Consider the following 18,625-nt stretch of genomic DNA (forward strand, 5'->3'; position numbering starts at 1 on the left):
GTAAGCAACAATAAAAAGACAAACAGTCCAGTTAAAAAAATGGGCAAAGCACTTCAACAGACATTTCTTCAAAGGAGATACACAAATGGCTACTTAGCACATGAAAAGATGCTCAACATCTTTAATGAGCATTAATCACTAGGGAAATGCAAATCAAAACTACAATGAGATACCATCTCACACCCATTAGGATGGCTGCACTCAAAAAATAGAAAACAAATGCTGGTGAAATTGTGGGAAAACGTCAACTCTCATGCACAGCTGGGAGGAATGTAAAACAGTTTGGTGGTTCCTAAAAACTTAAACAGAACTACCACATGACTGACAATTCCAATCCTAGGTACATACCCAAAAGAGCTGAAAACAGGTATTCAAGTAAACACGTATAGACCATGTTCACAGCAGCACTATTCACAATAGCCAAAAAACAGAAAAACTCCAATGCCTATCAATGGATGGATGGAGAAACAAAATGTACCATAGACATACAGTTGAATATTACTAGCCCATGAAAAGAAAGGAACTGCTGATAATATGCTACAATGCGGACGAACCTCTAAAACATTATGTTAAGTGTTCAAAAATGTCCATCACAAAAGGCCACATATTGTATGATTCCATTTATGCAAAATATCCCAAATAAGTAAATCCATAGAAGTAGAATGCAGACGATTGGTGGTTGCCAGGAACTGGGGAGAGGGAAGAGTGCAGAGCGACTACTGAGTGGTTACAGGTTTTCCTTGGGGTGACCAAAGTGTTTTGGAACTTGATACAGGTGGTGGTTGCGGAACACTGTGAATGGACTAAGTGTCACCGAATTGTTCACTTTAAGACCATTTATCTTACGTGAATTTCACCTCAATAAAAAAAGAGAGAGAGGGAGAGAGAAGGAGACGGGAAGGGAGGGAAAAAAGAGAGAGACTGACCAGGTTCCAGCCAAGATGGAGTAACAGGGACTAGATTTACTCTCCTGCCTGAAACAACCAGGAAGGGACAAAATGTATGAAGCACTGGCTTTCAAGACACCAGATGTCAGGCAACAAAGAACAGTGATCCTGGGGGATGGGAAACTAATGAGATGAGCCTTATAATCACCCCCCTTACTGTTTTAAGACAGTTTCCAGGGACAGAGAAGGGGAGATCAGGAGAATCCCAGCAGACCTGAGCTTTGGGGTGAGGGCAGAGAGGTCAGGACAGCTGGGGCTCTAAGAACAGAGCACAGGAGCAGAGAGCTCTAGGAAGAGAAAGAAGTACAAAGATCAGCAAAGGTTCCCCCTGAGTACTCGGCTGAACCGTGCCCAGCGTGTGTATGTGAGGAAACTACCCAAAGGCCAGCAGGGAGAAAACCACTGAGAAGGCTGAGAGGTGCCAGCCCGAAAAAGCTCAGGGTCGCAGGGCACTGGTAAGGCACCAGGAGAGCCCCCTCCTCGGTGGGGGGAGCAACGGGCCCCTGCCTGCGCCTGGCTTCAGTTCTGCCTGACAACCCCCAACGGCAAGATGTGACAGCACCAAACTGTTTCCAAGTAACCCAACTGTGTTCCATAACAAAGCTCCAGAATGTTTATAGAAATACAGAAATATCCAGCACTCAACTAGGTATCTAATCAAAAATTACCAGGCATGGAGGAAAGCCAGGAAAATAAGACCCATAATGAGGAGATAAAGCAATCAATTGAAACTGCTCCAACTGACAGAATTAGCAGACAAGGATATAAAAACCAGGTTTGAACCATATACCAGATTTCACAAAGGTCAAAGAGAGACGTGAAAAGTTAAAAAAAAAAAAAAAGACTCGAATACAAATTCTAGAGATAAGACTATAATGTAAAAAAAGCAAAATATACTAAATGAGCCTTAAGGCAGATTAGACATTAAAAAAGAAAATATTAGTGAACTTGAAGACAAAGCTATAGAAGCTATCCAAACGAAACAAAGAAAAAACATAATTAAAAAAAACATAGCATCAGTGAGACACATTCAAGCAGCCTAATACAGGTGTAATCAGAATCTTCAGAGGAGAGAGTAGGGGAACAGAGAAAAGTATTTGAAGAAATAATAGTAAAAAAAAAAAAAAAAAAACTCCAAATTTGGTAAGATGATAAATCTACCCAATCCAAGAATTCCTAAGCACAAGAAACATTTAAGAAAAAATATACACATTATGTAAAAAGGAACAAAGATGACAGATTTTTCATCAGAAAAGGGTAGAGGAACATCTTTAAAGTACTGAAAGGAAGGGTCAGTCTCTAAATTTATACCCAGCAGAAACACCTTTCATAAATGAAGGCAAAATAAAGACTTGCTCAGACATAGGAACACTGAAAGAATTTATCACCACACTAAAACACAAGTTCTTCAGGCAGACGAAATGGAAATGCAGATCTACACAAAGGAATGCAGGCCAAATGCCCACTGGAGCCCGACACAGCACTGCAGAAGGGTGGGGGAGCAGGGGACAGACCCTCCTCACAGGAGCAGCCACTATTCAGCCACGGCTGCTAAGCTGATGCAGCCGGTGCTACCAGATCTTCCGAAAAGAAGGCAGGACATGGAGATGTTTGCACGACATTTTCCTACGTTAAATTCAAGGTGCAGTCCCAAGTCTGTCTTTAGCCTAGGGAAAGCCAAAGCTGCCAGGAGGTTAAAACACAGCCACATCCTGAAATTCAGAAGAATAGGTAAAACCTCTCTCGCCCTTCCTACATGTGCTAACTCTCACAATTACTCTCATGAAACCCTGGCTCGTGACGTCATATCACACAGCCGTAGCGAAGGCAGCACAAACTCGAAAGGCTTTCACCCCTGAACTGTGGGCTCCAGGCAGGCGAGGACCACAGGCAGGGACCCACCCCGGGACACCGGCCACCCAGCGTGGTCAAGAGCCTAGCACGGGGCTTAAAAATTTTGCTTGCTGACTGTATTATATGGCTACCATTCTAAATCTCCTCAGAGGAAGGCAGAGAACTCTCCCTGCACAAGCGTAATGATGAAACCGCAAATGGCGCCCTGACCCAGAGAGTAATACTTAAAACCTGTACCTTGGCATCCAAGGGCCTCCCACTATCCAACCTATTAACCTTCCAGGCACCCCCTCCTGGATGCCTATCGTTGGCCTGGGCCGCTGAAGCCTATTTCATCTCCCTCTGCTTAGCTGACTCCTCAGGGCCCAAAGCCAGAAATCACCAGCCTCCCCTCCTCTTCAGCCCTCAGGAAAAACTCAAAAACCCCTCCTTTCAGCCATCCGCTCAGCACACAACGTCCGCTGCCCACATCACGACTTCTCCCTAATACTCTGAAGGTGCCTTGATGGCAGAAAACGCTGGCCCAGACTTGGAACCGTGCCTGCCTGGCACGTGATGAGAAAGAGCACCTGGCGGGTAAATTCATTACGTTTCTGTTGCCTGTTTCTCTCCCCGTGAACAGCAAGCCCCTGGCAGAGGTCAGTGCCTGGTCTCTGAAGGCCTTCTGCATACCGGTCGTAATAATCTCGGTGTCCCCGGTGGTCTCGGTCGCTGCTGTACTGGTCATAGGGTCTCTTTCTGGACAGGTTGTTGGGGCGGTAGCTCCCCGAACGGTGGGCGTCCATGTGTCGCCTGTCCCCATAATGGTGGTCCTTGTACCAGTGCTGCTCGTACTGATGGTGCCTGTCGCTGCCCCAGGGTGGGTTGCTGTTGCCACCACCATAGTTGAACTTTCTTTCCCTCTGCCAGTCACCTCGATCTGCAGGGAAAGAAATGATGATCTCATGACTCTAAGAAATGGCTGCATTTCACTTCCACTGGTTTCAACTGAAAAAGGCTGATGACGTAGGTTACAAACAAGCATTACACTTCCTCCTTCTTGACCTTTTTGTTGCTGGTTAACATAACGATGAGACTTCACATTTGTTCCCCAAAATTTTAAGGCAAAAGAAAATTCACTATCTTTTTTTCCTTCTGAAATCTTAAGAATTACTGCTTTTCATTTTCTACACCTGCTTACCTTCCAATCTGGGGCAGACCCTTAGAATGAGATTTCACTCAAAAACAAACAAAAACACTACAAACATTTCAGAAAAAGGCACTGCTGAGTTTCACAGCCACAAGGCAGTAGCCTCCGTTTACACATCTAAAGTTTATCTACCTGCTGGTACCATAAGCTGTGTGCCTGGTCCCTGAAAACCCTACCAGACTGTCCTTACTGACCCTACTATTCTTCCTCAGCCCACTCCAAAAGAACGGCACTCTCCTATAACGTGATGCCTCTGACTCCGGACTCTGTTAAGTCTCCAGGACAGAGCCAAACTGAAATCTGTCTCAGCTTCTGTAACCTCCCTTTTTCCCTGAGGAGAAGAATCACACTTATTTGAATCAGAAAACACAGAAATCCAGGAATGGAGGCTATAGCGGGTTGAAATGTGGTCCCCAAAATGTATGTCCACTTGGAACCTATCCTGTGACTTGACTTGAAAACAAGGTCTTTGCAGTTGTAATTACGGATCTCGAGTTGAGATTGCCTTGGATTTAGGTTGGGACCTAAAGCCAATGACAGATTTCCTTCTAAGAGAAGGGCAGAGGGAGATCTGGGATGAAGAGATACACGGAGGAAGGCCATGGGGAGACGGAGGCAGAGACTGGAGAGATGCAGCCAAAAGTCAAACACCAGGGACTGCTGGCAGGCACTTACAAGCCAGGACAGAAGAGTGGAACAGATTCTCCCTCGGACCCCCAGCAGGGACCAACCCCGCCGGCACCCTGACTTCAGAGTTCTGCCACCACAACTGTGAGGACACATCTCTGTTGTCTGAAGCCACCCAATGTGTAGTACTTCGTTACAAGTCTTAGGACGCTGTTAGGGGCTTAACCAGGAGGAACTATGTGGCCTCAGGGGAGATCCACCTTCTGTAGTTTGTTAAGACCAAAGGCATGCTACCAAATAAATCTCTCTTGACTCATTTCACTGGCCTCCAGCATCTTTCTAGAGTCAGAGTAATGCCATAAAGGAACTTGTGCAGCACCTTAGAAATTTACATCATCAAAATAATGTACTATCAACCCATGGCTTAAATTCACTGCTGACCTACGGTGGAGCAGGCCAGAGAACCAAGAAATAAAAACTGTTTGACTACTCAACCTAAGAATTCACAAACAACAAAGAGAGACACCTTCACAACATGAAAGGATCATGTGAAGACGGCTTCAAACCAAACAGAAAAATGTCAAACGGGCTGTCAGTGTCTGTGGTATAGTGCAGACACTTCAACTCCAGCCAAGTTAGTCACTTATTTCCAGAGAAAGCAAACAGTACTTTTATTTTTCCTTGAACCCTCCATGAGGTAGGAGGAAGTACTATTAAAAAGAGGGGGGTGAAGGAATCCAAGGAATAAATAAAAGACTGCATTTGGCTTAATAAGAAAAGTACTTTGACAGGATCAGAACATAAAATCAGTGACATTACATGAAGGACACAAAACCAGTCTAATCCCAGGAAGAAAACTCAGCACAACTAATACAACTGGATCTAAGAGCATGGAAACACCTCCCCACTATCTTGTACACTCATTACCTTTTCCCTCCCAATAAAATGGTGACCAATTAATTTCGAACTAAGAAGATACGGAGCTTCTGTTTCCAGGTAATTTACAGTAGCTGCAGCAGAATTACACTCTGCCCAGAACAGTAAGAAGTGCCGGATAATCAGAAAATAATCTGTTTAAAGACATCAAAGAGCAGCCAAAGCAATGAGGACTAGAAGGCGTAAGATTCCCAAGCGCAGAAAACCCCAAAGAGGTCGTAAGAGCTGGCTTCTGCTGCGTCTGTGAGTCTCAGCACAGCTAAGAAGCTGAAGTTGGGTTTTTCCCAGCGGACAACCACTGCTGGGGGGACAGACACGGGCAGGGCCTTTGGTGGTCTCTCTACGGCACAGGGACACTGGAGGCCTGAGGGACTTCAAACACACAACCTTAGAACAGTTGCTGCATCTGCAAGGGGGCAGGAGGCTCAAAAGCTAAGCTGAGGCCTTCTGCAAAGCAGAGCAGTTCAGCGCAGTTTCACGGTGCAGAGGAAACCAAGATGGGAGTTTAAGACCTGCCGGACGGCAGGGACAGACAGTGCAGCAGGCCCTCCCCTGAGTACCCTGGAGAGCCAGGCCCCAGGAGCAGGGGGGACCAAAGGCAGACTCCAGTAAGAGGACTGCCTCCCCCTCCATGTGCCCAGGGGAGGAAAGAGTTTAAGTCCTCTCTGGGGAAAAGTGACATCATCTGGAGCTTCTACAATTTTTAAAACACAGTGCCCACCATTTAATCAAAAATATCTAGGCATGCCAAAAGACGGGGCTACGTGACTGAAAACCAAAGGGAAACAAAACACATGTTACAAAATGGCTCACAATAATTCAGATATTAGAGTTAGCAGGCAAGAATTTTTAAATACCTATAATTAATGTGCTCCCAGAAGAAGAAAAGCTGGAGAAAATCATTTTTCCTAAAAGCTAGAGAATTTTACCAGAAGACTAAACTGTACTTGAAGGTTAAAAAAAAAAAAAAAATCAAATGGAAATCCTAACACTGATGTTCAGAAAAGAAATGCATACTTTCCATTTTGATTATTATGGGACATTTGATTCTTTGTAAAATCATATACTATACTCCATATACTATTTTCTTTTTAGGTTTTATTCTCTATGGTTTTTCTTTCTTATTACTTTTATCTTTAAAAGCAATTCATGCTCACGGTAACCAGTGGAGTAACGGACAGTAGAGAAATTACTAATTTATCCCAGTCCTCCCACATTCTTTACCAGCCTAATTGTTATTGTGTGTATGTTTTCACATCTTTTTTGTGCTTATACAAATACATTGTTCAAATATATAGGATGGAAAACAGTCTGCTGGTTCCTCAAAAAGTTACACATAGAATTGTCACATGACCCAGAACTCCACACTCCTGGGTATATGCCTAAAAGAACTGAAAATAGGTACTGAGATACAGACACACATACATGCACAGCAGGAGGAGTCACAACAGCCACAAAAGAGACAACCCGAACGTCCATCAACTAATGACTGGACAAATTATAGTGTGACCCTGCAATGAGATACTATTCAGAACAGCCACAAAAGGAATGAAGTACTGATGTATGCTGCAACTTGAATGGACCTTGAAAACTGTGTGCCAAGTGAAAGAAGTCAGACCGGTACTGTATGAGTCTGTGTGATTCCATTAATGTAAAGTGTCCAGAATAAGTAAATCCATGGAAACAGAACACACATGGGAGGTAGTCAGGAGCTGAGGAGAGGACAGAATGAAGAGTGACTGCATAGTGGTTACAGGGTTTCCTTTGGGGAGGATCAAAGTGTCATGGAACTTGACACAGGGGCGGGTCACACAATACTGTGAATGTACTAAATGCTACTGAACTGTTCATTTAAAAAGGTTGTTTATGTTATGTAGTTTTCACCTCAATAAATTTAAACACATACACAACAGATATTTTACTGTTGCTGTTTTTTCCTCAAAATTTTATTTATAAAACCAACTCACTCTTTTTAATAATTGCTAACTATATACAGTACAAATGTCCTATTACTCATCAAGCCATTCTTTATTAATGGACATTCTATTTCCAGCGTTTTGCCATTATAAGGCTGTAACAGCATCCTCAAGCATGTATGTGTTTGCATTCCTACAGGACAGACCCCCAGAAAAAGGGCCTATGTGTTTAGATAGCTCAGATTATTCTCTGGAAAGACTGTAGCAATTCACACTTAGTAATCTGTATAAATTTCACCCTTTAATTTTTACTGATCTGAATGGGTAAACAAATTGGTTAACTTACTTCTTGCTGGTTTTGTTTTTTTTTTTTTTTCCTTTCCCCAGGAGCAATGTTGGTCATCTCGTCATACTGGCCATTTGAGTCTTCTCTTCCGTATGAATTCCCTTTTCCTAACCTTTGCCCATTTTTCTATTTGGTTATCCTTTTGCTATCAATTTATAAGGGTTTTTTTTTTGTATATATATATATTTCTTATTGAAGTATAGTCAGTTTATAACGTGTCAATTTCTGGTGTGCAGCATAATATAATCCTTCAGTCATACATGAACATACATTCATTTTCATGTTCGTTTTCACCATAAGTTACTACAAGATGTTGAGTGCAGTTCCCTGTGCTGTATAGTATGAACCTGCTGTTCATCTGTTTTACATATATTAGTTAGTATCTACAAATCTCAAACTCCCAAATTATCTCTTCTCAACTCCATCCCCCCAGTAACCAACCATAAGTTTGTTTCTATGTCTGTGAGTCTGTTTCTGTTTTATCAATACATTCATTTTTGTTTTCTGTTTGTCCTTTTAGATTTCACATATAAGTGATATCATATGGTATTTTTCTTTCTCTTTCTGGCTTACTTCACTTAGGATGACATTCTCCAGGTCCATCATGTTGCTGCAAATGGCATTACTTTACTCTTTTTTATTGCTGAGTTGTATTCCACTATATAAATATACCACAACTTCTTTATCCAATCATCTGTCAATGGACATTTAGATTGTTTTCATGTCTTGGCTATTGACTTTAAATAGTGCTGCTGCTGTGAACACTGTGGCGCATGTATTATTTTGAATTACAGTTCCCTCTGGACATATGGCCAGGGGTGGGATTGCTGGATCATGTGGTAAGTCTATTTTTAGTTCTTTGAGGAGTCTCCATACTGTTTTCTGTAATGGCTGCACCAAACTACATCCCTACCAATAGTGCAGGAGGGCTCCCTTTTCTCTACACCCTCTCCAGCTTTTATCATTTGTGGACTTTTGAATGATGGCCATTCTGACTGGTGTGAGGTGATACCTCACTGTAGTTTTGATTTGCATTCCTCTGATAATTAGAGACATCGAGCATTTTTTTCATGTGCCTGTTGGCCATCTGTAAGTCTTCACTGGAGAACTGCTTGTTTATGTCTTCTGCACATTTTTGGACTGGGTTGTTTGTTTTTTTATTAAGTTGTATGAGCTGTTTATATATAAATAAATTCTGGTATAAAGGGTTTTTCAATATTAGCAGTTTTAACCATTTAACTATTATATATAATGCAAGCTGTTTCCCTTAGTCTCTCATATGTCTTTTGTTTATTTGTGTTGGCTATGTTCTTCTTTAAATAACAGCCTTTTGGATCTTTGTGATGAAGAGAGTAAAGCACAGAAGTCCAGCTAGTATCTCTGGAAAGTAAGGTGATTCTTCTTTTGGCACCTGTTTTAAAAATTCTACTTAATGACCCACCTGCATTACTAAAGTGTCTCTTGTTGGGGTGATTGTAGTTATCTCTTGGGTGTCCATGCATCTGTGGACCATGAGAGGCAGGCAAATGAGGCTTCTGAGGGTGAAGGTTGTGCGGGGCGTGGGACTGAGACATCAGGGAATCCCGGCTTGAGCCCGAGGCCTCTGGTCGAAATGGTTTCTTACCACCAATCACATCATCTTTCTTCTTTTGCTCCTGCAGAGTAAAAGGAAACCAAAGACTCTCAAGATCCCAGGCAGAACTCCCAAGAACAGGATAAAGATCATCACCTTTAAATATCTCCCTCCTGACTTCTGACAAGTCCCTCTCAGCCTCCCTGCCATTTACTACCTTCTTAGGAAAAAAATGCTCATAAATTCCACCAAGCTTCCCAAGCATGAACAGCCTCACAGAACTCCATCTGTGGCTCTGACCTACTAGGACTACCAGGAAGCCAATCTCCACTGACCTGCGCCTGTAAGGACATGGGCACGGACTGCAAGATGTCACTGACGGGGCAAGGACAGGTGCCCAGGCTGTCAGCATTCTCGGAGACTCCTCCTGGGCCATGGAAAACCAGGACCACCAGCTTTCTTAGGCTAACTAGAACAGACAACCCCGACTGGTCCAGTGGGAACTAGTTCCCAAACCAAAGTCATCAGGCTAAACATTTAAATGTTTGAGTAACACATCATTAATACACAAGTGAAATATTTCAATATAAAAACATCAGAAAATACAGTGAGGAAAAATAAGACAGGTGAAGCGAAAAGTGACCTAAAATCTCACCACCAAGGGAATTACTATTAATAATTTGCTCCATGTCTTTCTAAGCCATTTTGTGTGTTTGTAAATACACACACATGCGCGCACACACACATGCACAGCAGGCCCCTCTTATCTATGGGAGATACATTCCAAGACCCCAGGTGGATGCCTGAGACCACAGATGGTACTGAACTCTACATGTACTATGTTTTTTCCTATACGTACATACTTATGATAGTTTATTTTATAAACTGAGCACAGTAAGAGAATATCCAAATTGCCACCATCCCTACTCTTGTGCTTCGGGGCCATTACTGAGTAAAATAAGGACTTCCTAAACACAAGCCCTGCAACACAAGAGTCGATCTGACAGCCACGACAGCTACAAAGAATTAATGGTGGGTAGCATATACAGGGTGGATACGCTGGACAAAGGGATGACTGACGTCCCAGACAGGACAGAGCAGGATGGCTCAAGGTTTCATCACACTACTCTGAATAATGCGTAATTTAAGACTTTTATTATTTGATATTCTTTATCCAATGTATTGTAAAAATCGTACGTGCATACTTATTTCTAGAATATTGTATTTATGGTTGAATACTCCCTGATATGGATACACCAAGTCATTTCCATATAAACATGTTTAAATCCTTAATTACCTCCTTCAACTAAATTCTTAGAAGGAGAAGTGCACATTTGAGTCTTTCTGTAAATCATACTGAACTGTCCTCCAGAAAGGCTGTGACAATGCATACTAGAACCCCTCAGCAGGACCACCACTTTCATTGTCCACCTTGGCCTAACTCCTGACACCTAGACTAATGAAGCCCTTACCCTTTACTTTACATCATGTGTCCAGCTTCAAACACTCCCCCTCAGTTTCTTCCCCAAAGGGCCTTTCCCACCTATTTCATTCCCTCCCAGGGCCTTTCCTGATTATTCTTTCAAAGACTTTTTATGATGCATAAAATTTCTACTAACACTCAGCAATATTAGTATATTATTCCTGCAAAATTTAATCATATTCTTCCATGTAAAATTAAATTATAAACTACTTGAAGGTGCTATTCCCACAGCTCAACACAGTGCTGGGAATATGTTCATGCGACACATACTTCTGAGCTCCTGCCTTCCACGTGGCACCATTCCAGGTGCTGAGGATACAGGAGAGGATGAGAGACCTAAGACAGACCTCCACCCTTGCAGAGCTGACCTGGTAGTGAAGGAGGTGTTCATGTTCCTAGACTGGCCCGGTGTGGCTAATGTGGGCAGGGCTCATGTGGCAAGTCGGTAGACCTGCGAGTGGATATGCCTGCACAAGGGACGCTGCCCTGCGGCACTGGCCAAGTCATCCTGTGCCCAACCCTCTCTACCAAAGAAGGGGAGGCAGCTTCTGGATGCCTCGCTTGCTCCTTTACATGAGCAGTTGGGACCCTACATACAAATGCTGAAAGGACACCAGGTACACACGGCCCAGAAAGAAGAGACAAAGCATGTGCTGCCCATAACCCTGTTACTTACCAGGAGCCACATTTATAAGGTATGTGCACATGGAAGAAGAAAAGGCCTGGTGAACGAATGACTCCAGGACGTAAGAACACAAACACCGTCAGTGTGACTACTGGTGGAGCATGTGGGGCAACGACAGCTGATAGGGTGGAACAGCCCGCCGTATGGACAGGACAGCCTCGGCAGGCTCCTTCACCCTCTCCTGGACCTAGGCCTCCATCTGTTACGTAAGGGCCGAGTACCAACGACCTTTCTAGTACCAACAACCTATGATTCTGTGATCATCTCCCCAGGAATAAACAGCAATTAAGGTGTTCTTCTATAGAACTGGTTTTAATCTATTTGTATGAATTAGGATTAAATTTGTATTTTACCTCCTCTTCTTGAGATCTTTTCTTGTGAGCCATCTTGTATAATTTATGCAATTTTCGAGCATCAAATTCTGTAAACTTGGAAACAAAAATCCATAGGTTCCTAAAAACAAAAACTTCTGGTAAATTATAGGATTTAAAAAAGAACTATTTATTCTCTTTATGGATGACAAGCTATTGAATTTTGCTGTGGAATACTCTCCAAGTGTAGAAATTAAGTTACAGAAATAATCTTGCAGGTCTTTGCATCAATAATAAATACATGTTTAGATGCTACTGTGAACAGAGTTTGACCAAAGAGTCTGGAGTCTAGGGTTCTGTCTCATAGCTCAAATCCCAATTTATTTCACTGGCACCTAGAGCTTCAGTCCCAATGTCTCCTTCTACTTTCTGCACTTCCTGGACTCTTCCTGGACCATGCAACCCATCCTGACCACCAGCTCCCAGGTTGGGCCCTACATACAGCTGGGCATCTCTCTGTATTGCTGCCCCTTCTTTCCTCCCAGCTGTCACCACCAAGGCCTGTCATTTCTTCCTTAAAACTCCAAAGGACTCCTCCCCTCTAATTCCAATGCACTCATCCTAGCATGGCATTACTATCAACAGGGGAGCGATAGATACCCTCTCGGTGGGCTGGGAAAGAGGCCTCACATCCTCTCACACTTTCTAGAGAGCAGTTCCACCACCCCGTGCCGTGCCACTCCGAACACTGTGCCGGCTCCCTGACTAGTACACCTGCTGCATCGTGTGGAAAGCCGTTCACCTTCCTCTCTAAAGCCTTCTGTAACGAGGCTTCAGCCATCTTAACAAACAACCTTGAAACCCTACGTCCCTCCCAGTCCCACTTTCAAGGCTTAGCTGAAGCCTGAGAACTCTCTCCACTGAAGCAAGTCCGCTCTGCTCCTCTAGGCCAGCTCAAGTGCACCTGCCTGCCTCTCGGACGACTTCCCTCCCTGACTGTCCTTCTGCGTGCACTTCCTCCTTCTTGAGTTTCTACTATACTTGGTCTTCCAATTACCACTTCATGATGGACAGTTTCTCATGAGTAGTGGGCAAGAAACTCCCAATGGACTACAGCTGGCCAGGACCACAGTGTCCGGCGCTTTAAACGCAGACAGGCCCCAGGCACGGTATCAAGCCCCCTTCATGGATCTGTGAACTGGGATGACCTTTTGTTATCTTCTAACAGGGATTAAGTCGGATAAAAAGAAAGCCAGAAGGCTAGATACAGGAATCTGGTACTTGGAAATGGTGGCAAGGGGAAGAAGCTAAGTTAACATCTCAAAACTTGAACCTTTTTTTTTTTAATAGGTGTGAAGCATGCTGTGGATAGCAGGATGATAGAAGGTTTTCTTAAACCCCTTCTTCACTCAAAAACCAGTCAGTGAGAGCAGGCATATCACACAAAGATAATTACATTAACCACGACGTACATGAATTCAAAGTAACTGGAATATGGGAGACTCACTGTTAACATTGTCTTTGAGAAATTTCAGTCATGTTCTCTTAAAATATCAAAAGTGAATGTACAAATGAATGCATATGTCATGATGCCTTACAAACGGAAGTTCTGGATTAACCGCATTAATCCAAATTACAAGCAGAGTTCTTCAATTTTTAAAGAGAAGAAAACTCATAGCTCAGGTGGTTTTAGCCTGTTTCCTCTCACGAGTTAATAGAGAACTAAACAGTTAGTTATTACAGTATATCTGAGTATCAACCAGAGACGGGTAATGTAGTGAAATGAGTTGATTTCTAGCCCTTCCAGGTTTAAAGACTGAGTCTTTATCCTGAGAACAGGCCAGCAAATCCAGTACCACTGCATTTCTCTTATGAAACAATGACATCATCATACCTATTCAAAAGCCTGGTCTCAGGGGAATGGAAAGGAAAACTGAAGCCTGCAGGTATGTTGCCAATAGACGGCTTTCGCCGGGAAAAAAATTTTCACTAGGTGGCTGTGTCATGTTTTATAAAACAAAAATAGAGCCCCCAACACACACTCTGTCATCAAATCAGACCAGGCACTTGGAGGCCAAGGCTGGTTACCTCCGCCACAGCTTGATATGCTCCTGGTCTGAGTAAGCTTTAAGGCACTCGGCTATCCGGTCTCCGATTTTCAGCAGGCAGTTCCGGGTGTGCTCCAGCTGTTCCTGCACATTCAGCCCCTTGTCCGGCTTATCCAGCTGCTTCAGTGCCTTCTTCACAGGCCTCATCCTCTCCTTGCACTGGAACAGGCCGAGAGAGGAGAGACTTAAGCCATCTGCAGCGAAGACATATCCTCCTGTGCTTACTGCGCCCGAAACTCCCAGAGAGCATGCAGCCAGCCTCCGGCCACAGGATCACGGGAGGAGGAGTGGGCACAGCCAGTGGGGCCAGTACAAATGTTAGAGTCAGAAAAACCTGAGGTGTAAGTCCCTTTTACACCTTACTTGGCCTCTCAAAATGCTGCTGTCTTCTCATCTCCAAGAGAAGCATGATAATCTCATAAGGACATTATGAAGATCAAATGAGAAGCAAAATTACAGACCTGGCCTAGAAACTTCCCATCACAAACTACCTAAAACTACAGGATGAAATATTTACAAGTCCGTTAGACTGGTAAGAAACCAAGGGAAAAGCTTCCAGATAAACAAAGTGGACTGAACACAAGAAGTTTTGTCTCCGCCTCCCCAACTCCACCAAAACAACAGTAAAGAAATTGTCTTAAAAGCAGATAAGCCCACAAAGACAGGGGAAATGAGAGAAAACAGCAGCAACAGAGTATGGGCAGAAAGTGAAGTGACTTAATAGACCTGAGGAAACGAGATCCTAAAGTCAGCAGGGGAGGGGAGAGGTGGGGATAGAGCGGGTGCGGCACCACGAGCTACGCATGTGCAGCTCCAGGAAGGGGCCAAGGGCCCTGAGGATGCACTGGCCTGTCCCCATCCCATGCAGGACCTGGTCCACGATTCATTCCCTCACCTTCCCTGTCTCATCTGAGAGGGACCACGTCCTAGGCCACGTCTTAGCTCCTAGCACCACGCCACGGAAGCATGTGGACAGGCCACGTTCATCACGGCTGGAGCTCACGCAGCTGGGACCCCAACCTCCTCTCACGCCACGCCACCCCGTGCTCTCCCCACTCCAGCCACAGCAGCCCTGCAGCCTCCTCACGCACCACGCTCGGTCCCACCACACCACCTCTGTGCGGACTCAGGCCTTGCTCTGGCTTGTTCTTCCTCTTCTGTTACCTTTTCCATTTCCTTCAGAACCCAAATTCAGAATTCAAAGATCTCTTCTCTAACTGAACCAGCCTTCCTAATACCCCTGCCTGACCAAATTCCCTTCTCACAGGACCCTGGCAGTATCTGGTTTTTCTCCTCCAGAGCCCCAGCACAGGAGCACAGACACGGTTTGTGTGACTGTCTGACTATCTCCCCTACTCAAATGTGAAGTCTAGGGTAATAGTTATCTATCCAACGTGGTAACTCCGGTGGCTGGCACACTGCAAGTATTCAATCAATGTCAGCTCAGTGAACACAAGTTTTCCAAATGCTTCTAAGCATCCATTGCCTTTCCAATTAGGAGCACAAGTCATGAAATCCATTTTCTAAAATTCTTTCTCACTAGAGACAGAGTAAGAAATCCTAGCAGCCTGTTCCAGAGCACATGGTCTTTAGATATTAGGAGCAATGGGTTTCCAAAGTAGTGTTCTAATGCTTAGACCAACTGAGGGCTGTGTGGCAGGAACGCTGCAGGCACCGTGGCTGCAGACCCCAGCATCCCTCAATTTCAGGACTTACTACGCTGAACGTCTCCTGGTCCAGATCATCATCCTCATCTTCTCCAATGGGGACAGGTTCACTTCCTGCTGTAATATGGACAGGACCCTGAGATCGCTTTGACTTACTGGAAGATTTGGCATCACCACCTTTAGGCTTTTTAAAAAAAAAGTTACAGGGAGTCATTGTCATTTGTGTATTCCTGTCTTGCAATTTTGACTTCTGCCCTATGTTACATCACAAGTGGGTCACAGAGGATGGCCTCAGTTATAAAAAAAAGTTAAAGGCCCCTAAAATGTCATGAAGCCAAACCTACTTGATTAATAACTTTTAATCATACGTCGTCCCCACTTCTGTCTCTAAATGTAGCCAATTAGAATTTGAGCTTCATCAGTGCTATTTTGGCTTCTATTCCCTCTTCCATAAAAAAAGGTAAAAACATCATCAAAAGGTTATCATAGTTGTAAATTGGCAGAGCTCTCGCTGAATAGCACGCAGCAACGTTTAGCGACAGCTTATAAATGAACATACACTTTGATCTAGGAATCTGTATTAATTAAAATATTGTGATTGAAATTTACATGAATCTATGTGGATGATGTTCCTCTATCCATGGAAGGGTACAGAGGATGGAGATATACATACATATATACAGGTATATAAAAAATAACTATGTACGAACATTTAAAAACATAAAACAATACTATGCTTTGCTTATGATTATATAACATGCAGTGAAAGTCTAAGAACACAGATAGGAGGGTCTGACACCAGCTTCAGAGCAGTGTTACAGAGGAGGAGAAAAGAGGGACAAGGATTAATGAAACTGGGAGAAGTACCAGAGGGGAGCGTCATTCAGCTGAGGGGGTCTCAGTAATGAGTGTGTGAAACACTAAATACTGTAGCCAAAAAAAGCCACTTGAAGTAAACATGAAAAATGTTAACAGCTGTGACTATCCAGGTGCAGATAAATGGATGTTGGTTAAATCCTTCTTTGTGCTTTTATTTTCACCTTAAAAATTAAAAAAAATCTTTCTATGGAAGCACAAATGCAAAGAAAGATACTTGTCACAGTACGGTTCATTACATTAGAAATTAGAAAGCAAATTTAATATGGAAAATGTAAACTGTTTCTAAAATTTTATAACCAAACAAAATCTTCCTTATCTTATTAAAAGTGATTTTAATCTTTATTAACTTGGAAAGTTGTTTTGTGGTATATTGCTAAGTAGGCAGAAAAGGCTACCCAAACAGTCTGGCCTGATTTTTATTTTATATTTGTTCTTATATGCATAATAAAAAAAGGTAGCTCACCAAGAAATCTATTCGCGTTATAACTGGATAGCAGAATTATAGCAGTTATTCATTTGTACGTTGTAACAATGATTACAGATTAATGGCAAAATAACTTCATCAGAAGTCAGCAAAACACTGTACCAGAATGCTGTGGTTTAGAGAGAAGTTCATAAAACCCCAATGTGAAGATTATATAATAGTTTGGGGCTTACCACACATTTCTACTCCAAAAACGTTAACTCTTGATAGAATTTGGTTTGAATCCTAAACCTTTCACGTATTCAGATTCATCTGTGGATTGTGCTCTTTCTACCATGAATCTGAGAATGTTCACCTGGAAATGCAGATTTCTCTCACCTGTCCTATCTCATTCCAACACTACCTCTGAAATATGCACTAAAAGAGCAAGGAAAGGCTTCTGTATTAAAGAACACCCCAAATTCACACATTCCTCTCTGCAGGAAGAGGTGCAGGCATCCCCCGACAGCCCCATCCTTCCTCTGGGCTACACTCGTAACAAGACAATTATTTCAGAGTCCTCAAACCCCATTCTATTTCTAAATCCTAGAAGGGAATTGCAAAGACTGTAGGCATCAGAGGAAGTAGAGTGACATCGGTACCTTCTCTTTCTTATCTTTCGATTTCTTCCTTTCCTTGTCCCCTTCCTTGTCTTTCCTAGAACTCATCTGCTTCTCCTTGTTCTCCTTGTTCTCTTTCTTCTTCTGTTTCTTTTTCATTGGACTTTTTTCTAAGCCATCATCCTAGAAAACAAACAAGGCTATGAGCTTTTGCCACAAAACTTTATACCTACTTGTTTTCTTCCTGGAGAAAAAAAAAAAAAAGCACTGCCCCCAATGGGGCATCACCGTGCCCAAAAAAGATTGTTTTCAGGCGTCTAGACTTCAAGCTACCTGCCTCGAGTGAAGTCTGCAGAGGCAGACACTCTTCACTTATATCTTCTCTTTATTTCTCACAGCAACACTCCAACATAGGCATTACCATTCCCATTCCACAGATGGAAAAACTGAGAACTGAAGAGACTATACACCTGCCAGGTATTAACTGCTGAGGTTGCTAGTATCTGAACTCACATATGCTTGACTCAAATTCATGCTAGTTCGTCTACCCACTGCTGATACCTCCTGCAACTAATCTCAAAGTACAATCACACTCAGGATAAAATCCTATAAAGTTGTCACTCACTGAAACAACACACTGAATGCTACCAATGTACTTTTCACTTTGCTTAGGCCAGAGGTTACAAACTGAAAGGCCTTGGGCCAAACCTGATCCACAGGTGAGTTTTGTTTGGCCCAACAATGAACTGAACTGTGTAACAGCTACCCCAGTATGTTAGCCACAAGCTCCCTAGTGAACCACAGTCTCCACCACTCCCTACCACTCCCAGCAATGAGGCTGAGTGTCAGCTGCCATTTACCACTAAAATTTGCATGGTTCCCTTCATTTACTTCCGTTATCTGTGAATTCTCAATTGCTGACTTAAATGAATAACCATATTCCTCTCTCACAGGTTAAGCAAAGACACAGATTTTTCTATTTTCATTTTATCTACTCTGGTATGTAATCCAAACACATTTCAAATGGTTTTATACCAGATGGGACAAAAAATGTAGCTTAAAAAATAATTTCAACTGAAAT

At 43.1% G+C, this 18,625-nt stretch overlaps 1 protein-coding gene across 5 annotated transcripts in view; it reads right to left on the reverse strand.

Annotated features, from left to right (window-relative positions):
- Positions 1-18,625, reverse strand: part of CHD2 (chromodomain helicase DNA binding protein 2) — a 94,514-nt gene that overhangs the window by 4,089 nt on the left and 71,800 nt on the right. For 4 of the 5 annotated variants that reach the window (XM_064480547.1, XM_064480548.1, XM_010975715.3 and 1 more), the window contains 6 exons: positions 17,587-17,727; positions 15,692-15,826; positions 13,956-14,134; positions 11,910-12,009; positions 9,257-9,470; positions 3,474-3,720 (listed from right to left, as the gene is read on the reverse strand). In XM_064480547.1, the coding sequence (XP_064336617.1) occupies positions 3,474-3,720; positions 9,257-9,470; positions 11,910-12,009; positions 13,956-14,134; positions 15,692-15,826; positions 17,587-17,727 (1,016 nt within the window). Of the gene's footprint in view, positions 1-3,370; positions 3,721-9,256; positions 9,471-11,909; positions 12,010-13,955; positions 14,135-15,691; positions 15,827-17,586; positions 17,728-18,625 lie in introns of all 5 variants that reach the window. The other variant, XM_064480549.1, reaches the window with a different exon arrangement.

Source organism: Camelus dromedarius, chromosome 29 (genome assembly GCF_036321535.1).
Source record: "Camelus dromedarius isolate mCamDro1 chromosome 29, mCamDro1.pat, whole genome shotgun sequence".
In the NCBI taxonomy this organism is placed as follows: Eukaryota; Metazoa; Chordata; class Mammalia; order Artiodactyla; family Camelidae; genus Camelus; species Camelus dromedarius.